Source organism: Epargyreus clarus, unplaced genomic scaffold, assembly GCF_041222505.1.
Source record: "Epargyreus clarus isolate Ecla_fem2 unplaced genomic scaffold, WU_Ecla_fem_2.2 ptg000014l, whole genome shotgun sequence".
NCBI classification, from domain to species: domain Eukaryota; kingdom Metazoa; phylum Arthropoda; class Insecta; order Lepidoptera; family Hesperiidae; genus Epargyreus; species Epargyreus clarus.
The window spans coordinates 17,053,847-17,066,968 of NW_027332222.1; the positions used below are offsets into that span (position 1 = coordinate 17,053,847).

At 34.9% G+C, this 13,122-nt stretch overlaps 5 protein-coding genes across 5 annotated transcripts in view; 3 read left to right on the forward strand and 2 right to left on the reverse strand.

The window, feature by feature from the left end:
- Positions 1-1,611: 1,611 nt before the first annotated feature.
- LOC140747054 (nudC domain-containing protein 1) lies at positions 1,612-3,710 on the forward strand. Its single transcript, XM_073079288.1, has 2 exons — positions 1,612-3,073; positions 3,195-3,710. The coding sequence occupies exons 1-2, from the start codon at positions 1,837-1,839 to the stop codon at positions 3,683-3,685; spliced, it is 1,728 nt and encodes a 575-aa protein (XP_072935389.1). The 5' UTR covers positions 1,612-1,836; the 3' UTR covers positions 3,686-3,710.
- Positions 3,697-5,574, reverse strand: LOC140747055 (box C/D snoRNA protein 1). Its single transcript, XM_073079289.1, has 5 exons — positions 5,379-5,574; positions 5,030-5,306; positions 4,371-4,689; positions 4,110-4,262; positions 3,697-4,035 (listed from the first exon to the last, which is right to left on the reverse strand). Exons 1-5 carry the CDS (start codon positions 5,426-5,428, stop codon positions 3,722-3,724), a joined length of 1,113 nt encoding a protein of 370 aa, XP_072935390.1. The 5' UTR covers positions 5,429-5,574; the 3' UTR covers positions 3,697-3,721.
- Positions 5,575-5,884: 310 nt separating this feature from the next.
- Pa1 (PTIP binding protein Pa1) lies at positions 5,885-7,839 on the forward strand. The gene has a single exon (XM_073079291.1). It carries the CDS (start codon positions 5,976-5,978, stop codon positions 6,426-6,428), a length of 453 nt encoding a protein of 150 aa, XP_072935392.1. The 5' UTR covers positions 5,885-5,975; the 3' UTR covers positions 6,429-7,839.
- On the reverse strand, positions 6,709-8,871 carry LOC140747057 (pseudouridylate synthase TRUB2, mitochondrial). The gene is made up of 5 exons (XM_073079290.1): positions 8,599-8,871; positions 8,234-8,425; positions 7,623-7,839; positions 7,317-7,453; positions 6,709-7,006 (listed from the first exon to the last, which is right to left on the reverse strand). Exons 1-5 carry the CDS (start codon positions 8,720-8,722, stop codon positions 6,756-6,758), a joined length of 921 nt encoding a protein of 306 aa, XP_072935391.1. The 5' UTR covers positions 8,723-8,871; the 3' UTR covers positions 6,709-6,755.
- Positions 8,872-9,837: 966 nt separating this feature from the next.
- Positions 9,838-13,122, forward strand: part of LOC140747060 (uncharacterized) — a 90,039-nt gene continuing 86,754 nt past the window's right edge. The window contains exon 1 of the mRNA XM_073079293.1: positions 9,838-10,117. The gene's annotated coding sequence lies outside the window, so the exon portion shown is untranslated. The remainder of the gene's footprint in view (positions 10,118-13,122) is intronic.

Here is a 13,122-nt window from a genome sequence, read left to right on the forward strand (position 1 = left end):
GTACATTTGCGTGTTCGTCTGTACCTCTACCAAGGCGGTTCATATAGAGTTGGCTTCCGAACTTTCTACTGACGCTTTCCTTGCTGCCTTGCAGAGATTCATTGCTCGTCGTGGTCGTTGTAGTAACATCGTTTCTGACCAAGGAAGAAATTTTGTAGGTGCTAGTAACTACCTTGGCTCTATCATGAAGCAGGCTGCGGAAGGCCGGGAAATAAAGTTCTCGTTTAATCCTCCTGGCAGTCCTCATTTCAACGGTCTAGCTGAAGCTGGAATTAAGTCGGTGAAAACTCACCTTTCTCGTGTCATTGGTAAACAAAGATTGACTTTCGAAGAGTTCTATACTGTCTTGGCTCAGATAGAGGCGATGCTCAACTCCCGACCTTTAACCCCTCTCAGCGCTGATGCGAATGATCTCGTTGCTTTAACGCCGGGACATTTCTTAACTTTAGAACCCTTGTCGATGCTTCCCGAAGAAAATCTAGTCGAACAGGTTATACCTGTCACCCAGCGCTGGAAGCTTATCCGAAAAATGCATCAAGACTTCTGGAGACGGTGGTATCGTGAATACCTACATACCCTACAACAAAAGGCTAAATGGGATAAAACTAGCTCAGGAATTAAAATAGGAACTTTGGTTTTGATAGTAAATGAGACAGTTAATCCATTGGAATGGAAGTTAGGTAGGGTTATAGCTTTACACCCAGGCTCGGATGGTGTTTGTAGAGTAGTTAGTGTTAGGACAATGTCTGGCGAGTATAAAAGGCCAGTCGTTAAAGTTTGTCCTCTACCTTTGTATAACTAGTTACGTTTAAACGTAACTTTTTCTTGTCGTAGGTTAAGTAATTTTTGTTGTTTTCGTAAATACGTAGTATTTAGGTGGGCGGTATGTTCAGTTTTGTCTATGGTTCTACGTATTAATTATTTGTCGTTGGTATTAATTTTAATCTGTAGGTTTAAAAGCATAGAGATTTATAGTTTGAAATAGTTCGTTGTAGTGTCGTTGTCGTCGTGTCGTTCGCGGTGGTGTATGCCGCCACCGGGATTTCTTCTTGTTCGAGAAGCTTCGGAGTCGTCGGTCGCGCTCGCGCATATTTGTCGTTTTAGTTATACTCCGAAGTAGAAGCCACTATTCGTATTCGTAGCGTTTCTTTTAAATTCGCGTTAACTTCATTGTTCGCGGTGCAACGTGCTGTAAGATCGACGCCACGTGAGAAGAGGAAGAAGGTAGAGGTAACCGGTAGACCATTCCGAGGTAAGACTAGCTAGCTCGAGCTTAGGGTGAGTTGAAGGTGCCTTATACCTAGTACAAGAGGCTGCGCCCATCAGCAGCAGGTGAGTGCGTGACCCTATAGCACTTTGCATCTTATTTTTCGTATATACAGTCCACTTAACCTTCTTCGGGACACGGTCATCTTGTCCATCGAAGAGAGGAACATTCGGTTCCTTATTTGTTCTAACGGCCGCGGAAATCTTAATATTTTCGGTCTCGGAGCCGAATGCATAACATTTTTGGTCTTCGAGACGAATTCACCACATTTTTGGCCATCGTGCCGGATGTATGCTTCACAAAGACAATCGATTGGCTGAAAGGCAAGAAGCCAAGGCCGTAACAAAGTTAAAAAGAAAACAATGTCTAATGTCATTTAAAATTGACGAGTAAACGAGTAAATCGGTGAATATGAAATATTAATCAAAATAAATCAATGAAATGTTATATTGACCGCTTTCAGTCGTGAAAAGAGTTGTTGAACTAGTTATTTCAATCGCTAAGTAAATCACCGTCGAATTTTAAACGTGCCTAGGGGTTTTATATGTTTTGTGATACTTAAAAACATAATGTCATCAACATTAGTCGATTTGCGGCCGAACCGTCGTTTGCTGGACCACGACTTTGAGGGGTATAAATTAAACTTACAAGCACTTCCTCATCATACGTTTCATCTAGAAGCTCCAGTGGATAGGGTGTACCCCGACGAAATACAGTATTCTTTCGTACACGCAAAGCTCTTTGCGCTTCATAACCACCTCGTCCTCGATTATTGGGACCACGCATATAATTACTATTACCTTGATAACAAGCAGCAAGTACGTAATGTAACATTTGAAAATATTAACAATACATTCCAAACTGCTGTAGTTTATGATGTTCCCGCACATATGGAGAGAAAATCAGGGCATTTTAACCTTTGCCTTGTATTTCCATCTTGTAACAGAGCTGTTACTAGTGATGGCACGGGATACTTGCATATAGCTGATACAGGCGCACGCAACAAGCCAGCAGCGGAGAAGTCAACCTGGCTGACTCTACACTCAAGTTTGGTGCTAGGTGAGGGGAAATATTTCATTATAGTTGATGCCAGGGCACAGGAAAGGGACAACGTTGAATTGATACACTGTCTGTTGCAATCTGTTGAACAGAATGATAGCCACTTCTACTCCTTACTATCTTGGGTAACATTTGAAAATGATGGTCAAACTTGGAAACAGTCATCAATGAAACAACTTAAGGGCAAAGGCATAGTCCACTATGCTGCACTGGAAACTAATTGCCATGCATTATATGTAGCATCAGATAACCCATTTAAATTTACTATGGATTCTGAGAGAGAGATCACAGAAAAGCCAGTAGAGGCAAAACAAATAATCTACACTTGGCTCCAAACTTCTGAAGACATTACAGTAACATTGAAATTGCAAAATGACTTCAATAAGGAACATTTTGATGTCAAAGTAACAGCTCTGGAGATTAAGATAAGCTATGCTGGGAAAGACTTTGTTGATGGAACGCTAAAACACAAGATAGACAGTGAATTGACAACTTGGAATATCCAGGACTCTGGACAAGTAGATATACTGCTTACTAAAAGTGACAGCATGATCTGGGATGAATTGATTCAAGGGGGAGACCCAAAGGGAGATCAAATTATGGATGCCAGTCTCGTAGAGGAAGCCCACAGAAGGTTAGCACACTTGTGTTCAGAGACAGAGGTCCTGCCAGACAAGCCTGTACCTGGACTGACCAATCAAGAACTTGAGGAGTGTGATGCAGCCTCTGAGGAGGATACTATGTTAGGTATAGTATTTTTTTAAATTGGTAAAACTTAGATGTATACAACTAATGAAAAATAATATTTTTTTGTTAGCTAATTATGTACTTTATATCCATTATTAAACATTGTTTTATTTAATTACAGTACGGATGGATGTATCTACTCATGAAGTAACACACAGGGCAGCGCTCAGTGTTCATCACTATCTGTTTAACGTCCAATTGGAGACATGGGAAGTGCCTGCCTTGGTGCTTAGACATGATGTTGATGCTTGTGTCTGGCAACCATATGCACAACAATTGAATGAAAGCTGGCCCATGGTGCATCAAGGAACACTCATGGCATTTGGCTATGTCCAGTCGTCGAAGCAAAACCGAAAGTTTCTGACTTGTCCACCAAATTTCTCTTATGGCGTAGTTTGTGAAGCCACAAGGCACATTTTCATTTACAAAAATGCAGGTATTCAGCACTGCCAAATGAGAAAAAGGACAGAGGGTATCATGAAACCGATAAAAGTTGGGCAGCAGCATGTTGTTAACATCGAAAAACAAGAGGAAGTATTGGGAATTAATGCCACAAATGAATACCTATTTGTCCTAACTGAGAATTCATTGGCTGCTATTCAAGTGCAATAAAAATACAAAAATTGTATAAGGCTTATATTGTAGTTATCAAGTTTCCTCCTTATCGTCACTATCACTTTCTATGCTCTCCTCAGAAGAGTATCCAGTTGTAAAAAGAAGATTCTTAGGTCTCTTTTTCTTATCTGCCTTGATTTCTTTTTCAATCTCCATTTTCTTTTGTTCTGCTATTTTTTCTGTAAGTAATGTTCTTTGTTTTTTCCATGGAGGCTGCTCTTTTCTTTCATGGTTTTCAGGAGTTCCATTTGTTTTGGCATCATGAGTTTCTCTGTCATCAGTTGTGGTAATATTTCCTAAGCCACTAGTCTCAGTTTTGTCACCTTTCTCATATCCAAATTCATCTTCTGTAAGAGTTATGGGTAAAATTTAAAATAGATTTCAATAGAAATTTAACACATGACATCATTAATTTACATACCTGGTGCAATAATTTCAAAATTATATGCATGGTCTTTTAGCACCACAAAAATGATGGGAAATTCCACAATACATTTTCCTGATAGATTTTCCATTAATGATTCGGATGGATCCAACTCAAAGAACTTTTTTGCTGATCTCTTCACCTTCTCAGCTAAAAACAAAAAAAAATATTGTTTTAAACATTGTTCAAGTTAGTTTTGCAACTTAACCACACTTACACAGCAAGTGTTGACTATCTTTAGTGTTATGTTCAACTCACCTCTTAGCAAAATTTTAACACCATTGAACCCAGCTGACTTATAATATCCTAATGATTTAGATCCTTCAAAGGGCAAGGCATCTGGGTTAAGATACTTATCAAGTAGGCGTGACAACTTTGTGTGTTCCGGACATTTCTCATCAACAAATTTCAGTGGATTTGTCTCCACATTGGGGAACACCCATTCTACCCTCCAATATATGATATTGGCTTTGAAGTTGTATCTTGTTGTGTTGATAGAATGCCTTGTGAAGTTCTGTGCGAGGAGCTGTAGCACTGTACCTCTCTTGCGGGCTGCCATTTTTAATTTGAATAAATGCTGGAATAATAGTCTTGTTATGTAATTAAAAAAAAAAAACAACACATATGTCTGTATGTATATGTAAAATACTTACAATCATATGTACATATGATTGTAAGTATTTTAATAAATGTTTAATTTGCATTAATAATAAAATCTATCTGTGTAACAGCCAATATGAATGCATTCATAAATAAAAAGAATACAGCCATTAACTTAGTAATATGACATACATTTTCAGGACAGCCCAACTCGTTTTGAACATATACAAGGTCCTTGTGGACTTCTATATATATGTAAGTTACGACATTTAACCTATTACCAGGTCTAGACATTCACGAAACTATGCTATACATACTATAGGTAAATCCTTATCAATCCTGGTGAATTTCTTCTTTTCATCTCTTTTCACTGCATACACAAATCTCGCGCACTCTTCTAGCAGTCGGTAGTCGCTAAGGAGGTCCGTGTTCGTGAAGTCCTTCATCCGGATGAACTTGGTGCGGTCTCGGATCCCGTCGCACTCCAACTCCTTCTTGTGGATCCGCACGCAGCTCAAACAACATGTCTTCACTTCACATTTTGGGCACGTGTACATAGCCTTGTTCGCGCCGCACACTTCGCAGTCACCAAGTCTGGAACAATTTATTTTATACTATAATCTAGATAATGTCTATCGAGGTAGAAATTTGGATAAATTCAAATACCTTGAAACTACTTCGGTTTCAGTATCAGATTCGCTGTCTGAAGACGACATTTTTAATGTTAACTATTGATTACTATACGACTTAAACTCCGCACGTAGTTATTTTATGTCGTGTGTAAATAAAATACAAACAGAAACAACGTGCTTCAAAGCAATATTTACGTTGACAGTTGACATATACTTTTAACAGCTGATCCGACAGACAGGCAAATGCGCAGAGCGCACAGCCTGCAAACTGATACCAACCAATGACATTAATATTACTTTTAATTACGTTTTTGAGAAAGAAAGCCATTTATAAAAAAAATGCTTGTAGTTGTTTCATTTAAATGAAAACGGTACACAAACTCAATAGTAAGTAACAGTTGGAATGTATCCTTTGAGCTTATTTAAAATGTATTCATGTAAACACTGTTTCTTATGTGGGTAATCCATTTAATAAATAAATATTAAATAAATAAAAAAAACGTGCATGTCAATTATATTTCTGGACGACTGTTTGACAGCAATGTCAAACTGTAATCTGTCAACACTTCAAATACGATACCACAACAAAAAACATCGAAATTGTTTTTAAAATCAAAATACTTTCAAAATTATGTCGGGTGCAGAAATCCAAGGCGACGATTGGGATCTAGCCTGTTCGGATGACGAACTATCGAAATGCGGCGTGTATATAGGCAAGAGTTGGATGCCGGACCCCGCCGAACTGGAGGATTTGTATAAAACCATCGACAAAACTGGCACTTTGAGTTTAGAATGGAAATGTCCTGGCAGGCGGGCGCCGTCGCCAGTGCCCGTGAGTAAAGAAAACCAACCAGAAGTCCCTGTATCACCTATAAGGGAAGAAAAATCTGATTTCGATTTTATGGATGAAGTTAATTCTCTACGATTAAGAGTGCGAAGAGAAGGTGAGGACACTTTACGCGGGTCCGCTAAAAAGAAAACCACTTCCTTCGACGGCATCTTGTCCAACATGATCAGGCACAAGAGGATAGAGCAACTGGAGAAGCAAGCGACTACCACCAGCCCCAATACTTCGTCTAGTTAGTCTTACATGAGCTCGCCATAATATTGTATATATATGGATGTGCATGGGACTTTTATTACCTTTGTGAAAGAAATTTAAAACATAATTCTTAGTTAATAGTTTATTTCGGTTGTATGCCTATGTTTGAAATATTTTCATGTTTCTGTCATTGTTAGTATGATAAGTGTAATTAGAGTATATTTGGTGAAATTTTCTATAAATATCATTAAATATTCTTGTTAAATATTTTTTTGATCTATCTTATATTTTAATTTGAATATTGAAAAAAAAACAACATAAAAATCATTGATTAATTTACTTTATATGTACAAATTCCCTTGCATTAAGTTACAGGCTTAAGTGTGCTGATTTAGGTTTCAACAAATTTTCATTTCCGTCCAGCAATTCTTGACATCTATTTAAATTGTCTATGATGTGCTCCAACTGCCAGTGTTTTCGCAACAGAGCCAACTCCAGATCAAACTTGCCTTGTCTGATGCACTGTACCCCTGTGCAATGTGCTGAGGTTTTCAATTGGACTCCCAAGTCGTGGATCAGTGTCCACAAATATTTATCATACTCATTTACTGATTGTACCTCTGAAAAAAAAACTTCTTTTTAATGTACTTTCACTAACCTTATGGCGATTGTCCACTTAATAGTCATTCCATAATCGACTCTTCTGTATAATTTGAAAAATTAATTATAAAGAATAAAATAATTATAGAATGAAAAGCTGGTGTAAATAAAAACAAATATACTGCAACCAATGTTAAATAGGTGAAAGAAACTGATCACACATATCCTCAAATACAGTACAGTGCCTGATAGCCTAAAGCTTATAACAGTAAATAAATATGTAAAATTTGCACACAATTATATGAGTTGCATATTATGTGGTTATATTACCTAAAGTGAAGTTGGGTGGATCAAAGTGCACACATTTGATTCCATATAGCACAGGAAGTTTGTTATTAGCTGGCCGGATCACACCTTGTGAAGCCAGCTCATACATTGTTTGAGACTCCATATGGAGACCTGACAGACTGGAAAACCAAGGACATTATAAATTAGTTCCTAAGCAACATCATGCAATATTTTCGCCAATTACAATGCAAGGAATAGAATGAATAGTCAAAAAACATTTCACTATAAATTAAAAAAAAAAGTTCTAACAGTCAGCTGTATTTATAAAATATATATTTGTATACTTACTCATACATAGTCTTCTGGTGTGCAGCCTGCATGTATGCTACTATTCTATCTATCTTCTCCCGAGTAACATGACCGAAGGTGGCCCTCTCGATAGTCCTTCCATTCCAGAAGTACGTGTCTGTAGCCTTACCCAGCTGCCCGTGTACCTTAAATGCTCTAGTAGGTCGTGCTGCATTTATAGTGTGTGTTAATTTGGTTCCATCATTAATTCCTAACACTGAAAAATGTAAAATATGTCAACACTATATATTCCTCAAAGGCATATGAAGTCTACTATTCTGCACTTAGTGCTATCACTGTACACTAAACCTAAACCCTTCTTAATTTGAAAGTAGAGGGGCAATTATGGATTGATGATGAAAATACATTGATATTAGAATAAGGACATTTGGGCATACTTTTTCCACTATTGTTTTTATAAAAAAAAATGTTCTTCTCTCTCTACTTTCTAGTGTTCCTTACACCCTTTTAGGCTTGATATTTAAATATATTTATATTAAATAGATAATTGCATATAAGAACAATTGATGCATTACTTACATATTATTTCATAAAGGTCTGCTTTTCAGCATTAAGTGGTTTTATAAGGAAAAAATATATAAGGTTCTTACACAAAACTCCGCTACTGAACAGTCCCAAGTGTGTGGCCCAGCTGCACTTGAAGTCATCCTGGATGAACCTTGGGCCAGACACCAGGATGTCGTCTGCATAGTTGGGTACTACCTTCACGGTCATTGGGGCATTGGTTGCTCCCACAATCTCCACTCGTTGCTCTTGGGGACCTTGTGGTAACGCATTTAGGTCTGCGAGGTATCACATGTTATGTGCAATTTAATTCAAAAGTACTGAACTGTATAGCAACTATAATGTTAGTTTAGTTTAGCTTTTAATTGTCACCACAATATATTATAGCTGGTTTTATGACAAAGTAAAATGAATGTGTTTTTATTATTGAAGTAATTATGAATAGGCTAACCTCTACAGATATTTGTTATGATGGTGTGTTGTACTCGCCGCACCGGTACACAAGGCGGTTTGTACACGCAGATGATTCCATTGAGAGCTTTGAACGCCCATGAAGCTTTCTCGATCTTCACCATTTTACTTTAATGCATTTTATTTTAAATATATAGTGGTAAGACTGGTAATGGTTTGTAAATAAACTATTTTTATCTGTCAATCAATTGTCAACTATTTTGACTGACACATAAGTGATAACAGATAACAACATTATGAAATCTAGACCAAAGTGTTATTTACCAAGTCAATATTTGTTACTTTTTTATGAGACTAAATTGCGTACAAAAGCACATTATTTATATTGTAAGTTTGTGTATTATATTAAATTAAGTTAGTGATCTATTTTTCGAAACTTGGAGAAAGGACAAGTTTGCAAAAAGATTTATTTAGTTATAGACGTATTGACAGTTTTTTTGTAATGTTTCCACTTATATAAAAATATACTATTTCAGAAACATAAGTTGAACATTAAATTGAATATTTAATTATAATATGAGCATGGATTATTGGAGCTATTCTCACAATGAAAAAGATATGATTGTTGAGGGTTGACCGCTTTATATAGTTTTGCGAATACTTTTAAAATCTTAATCGGTTACATAATAATCGCTTTTATACATAAAGATAAAGCGATTGGTATGATACCGAATGCCACTTGAAGTTACCTTACACCCCAAATTCATCTCTTATAGACAAGGATTTTATAGTAATATAAAGTTATTAAAAATCATTTCTAGAATGTGCTGAGCTCAACCTTATTGCATTTTTTTCAATGAACAATAACTTATATTATCATTTTGAATTTAAAAAAAATAGCAAAAGAGTAACCATATACGTGAATTTGCCTAATGATAAGAACCTCCATATAGGTTTTGATTTGGTGTGCCACCTGAGGTCAACAGCAGCTTTACTATTACTACTTGCTACCTATGAGAACTAAATTAGAACAGTTCGTATATGAGTTTCATTTTACATCTTCATTTATCGCTGGTATTTTCTACATAGTTAATATAGATTTTTTTATACCGGGCACAGTGCTAAATCAATTATTAATGAATACATTTCCTACTACATATTAAAAAATACATTTTTTTATTTTTTTTTTATTTTCTACTATATTAAAAAAAAAATACGTTTTTTGTAATATAGTAGAAAATGTATTAATTATCTGGCAACATTTTTCAGAAACAACGAAATAATATTGTCTGATTGACACAACTGAGTCGACAGACGACACGACTTTAGTTAGTCTGTGGTTCGGTTTGAGCAATGGCCGATTGAGTTAGATCGTCTCTGTGGCGTATCACAAGATCCGGAGCCTTTTGTGTTCGTCCAAAAGAACTTATTACTTGCCGGGTACCTATTTTGTGTTAGTTTGAAAATCGCATCAGTGTTGAGACTGTGGTCCGGATAAAGTGCTGGCGCGAGCAGGGCCGACGAGTTGTGGTGTTATTTCATGTGAAATTTTGTTATTGGTAAGTTGTATTTGAGTGTATCGAATTGCTCAGCTCCAACAAATAGAGAGTTACAATGGCCATTGTGATGTTTGTGATCATGTGTACAGAGAATTCGGAATGTTCTCTAACGGTGCGAGGCAATGGCAACAGATACACAATCTCGTAGTGGGTACGCATCACGCAACTTGTGCCAATTCGTGGTTGCACGACTTTATGCCTTTCGTAAGCACACGTTTTTCTTCAGAGCACCTAGCAGGCGTCCCACACACTCATAGAAATGAAATGAATTATCTACTGCACCTCAACATTAAATATGCGCTATTTCTCTATAGTGTTGTATATAAACAAACACTTAGTCTAAGAAAAATCAGTTTCACTGTTATTAACTTAAATATTTGATCACAAATTTGTTTGTATCGAATACTCAAATTTATTGATCGATTTAATGTTTACAGTAGACCTTATGTTAACTTTTCTAATTGGATGAAAAATATGTTGCATTATTTGTAAAAGTTTGAAATCTTTTATAAGCCCCAACAATTATAATAAACACAAAAAATGTTCACAATAATCACATAATATTTGCAAAAATAATATAAGGGTTTAAGAGAATCCTCAATTCATGAAAGCTGTAACTGTAAAATTGATCAGGCTTTATTCCTCAATATCTACAATCTATGATATCAATACAAAGTAAATCCATTTTAAAACAAAGAATGTAGAAAGATTTTTAATAAATTTAATTAAATATGAATGAGTTATTTCCTGGAATTTGTTTATAATTTAGTACAAGGCACAAAAAATACAATACAACCTACATTACAGTTATAAATTTAAAATCTGAAAATTAGTATTAAAATATTGTATATGAATAATTAATAATAAATAAGTATAAGCTTTGAAAATGTTTTGTTAGGCTTAAATTTAATTAGTCAAATAATTTCTAACTTATTTGAATTTATTTTCTGTGAATAGTCTAATATTTATTCATTGAAATCATATGTAAAAATACAATTATATGTCTATAAGTAGGACAGAGTCATAGAAAATTAAAATTGTTGTGTTTACTCTACATCATTTGGTCTCATTAATTTTATTTAGGTATCATTTTACAGTGTACACAATATTTGCTGTTGTAGCAAGTAGATTAGCAATTATAGCAAAATTATAATAATTTATTCAAAAGACCATTTTTATTGGTACACATGTACTTAATTTTTATTAAACAAATACTTTCGAGTATAGTTTTATCACATTTCTTGATAACATGCCACTTTATTATTTATGGAGTGTTTATTTCATACATTTCTAATACCTAATTTAGATAAGGTGTGTGTTATCATTTGAAGTATTGATAAAGTGATAAACTCCAAATAAAGGATAGGAGAAAGAGTAACAATTGTTATGAGAAATTAGCTTAATGTATATTAATAATGGTGTTGATTAAGTTCTTATTGTGTTATATGGATTTCTATAGTTTCACATTTAATAAAACAATCTTAACCTATTTAATTATGTTATTTCAATGTTGAATATTATCTTAGATTAAAATAAAATAAATAAGTGGCAGGATGACCCTTAATTTACTATTTAACAAAATAATAATTAAAATATAGTTGAAGGGTCATTTAAATGGCGCTTTGTGGAATCTTTGTTATTTTTAAATGTTGCTTGCCTTAAATAGGACTAGGATGTTTGTTAAGTAATATGTAAATAAATAAATTAAGATTGTCTGAGTATGATTTCATAATATTTGCCATTTTCTAAGCTTAAATCATGACAGCTTTGATTTGTTGTATTTGATTTCTTTTACTTTATTTGTCTCTGTATAGAATATTGTAGGTAAGACTACAGATTTTAACAGAACATACAGGCCAGTATAGACAAACTCAAAGTATAGACAACTTGATAATTGTTATACTATATTCAATGGTCAAAAAATAAAATTAGAATTACCATAACATTTACAAGAAGTGCCTAGTTAACCCAGTACTGTTTCTCACTTCACCTATTAAATTAGGCAGTTAACAAGCCAATTAGAGGTTAATCGCGACAAGGTTCTGACGAGGTTTCCTATTGTAACCCAGGTATGTGTTACGCGAGTGGCGAGTAACCTTGTTGGCGGAAGTGAGCGCCGCTACTCTTCCACGAAGCTATTCTTGTAGGCTCGTTGCTACGCGAGCATAAGAGGAACTTTATTGTGTATGTTTAATGAATGTATGCGGTTTATATTCGCGTCACGTTCAACTCATACTATTATCTGTGGGTCAAATATACGAATATGATACATACAAATATATATCGACACTCTGAAAATAATTGACCTCTGGTAAAAATCCCAGACTCTCGTATCAAACTGGCATGGTCTATTATTTTGTTATTATGTATTAATTTTTACTTAAGTTCTATAACTAAACTGTGTCGTAAATTGTGTAGCAGCTATAAATTTTTTGTCGAATATTTACGATGCCATTTTAGTATAAATAGCCTATCACTCAAGGATGGTTTGTAAAAGATTAACTTATTATCTAGCGTATAATGCAGACAAATTAATTATTGATTGCAATTTTTCAACTTGTCGAATTATGTTATTAGATGCGAGTTTTTACGGAATATAAATTTTACGTCTTTAATTCGTAAAAAGTGATTAAAGTACTATTCGAATAATTAAGACTTAAATGGACGAACAAAAGATACATGTTTGGACATCAATCTATAAACGAATCGATCTAACAAACAGCTTCAGATTCTTGTATGTAATGATTTTATTTCATATATTATTCATTAGGAAATAAGGGAAGGAATTTAGCCAAAAACTAAAATATGATTCAACCATGACGTCCCACCCGCTCATTATCGGCGCGAGCGCGGGCGTGTGCAAATTAATTTATTTATATTGTGTGATAAATTTAATTTTCATTGTGTTTGTTAATTATAGCGCGATAACGCGACTCGTTATTGATTGAGGTTATAATGTATCTGATTACGCGTGTTATCGAAATGGGTAGGCAATGTAAGAAGAA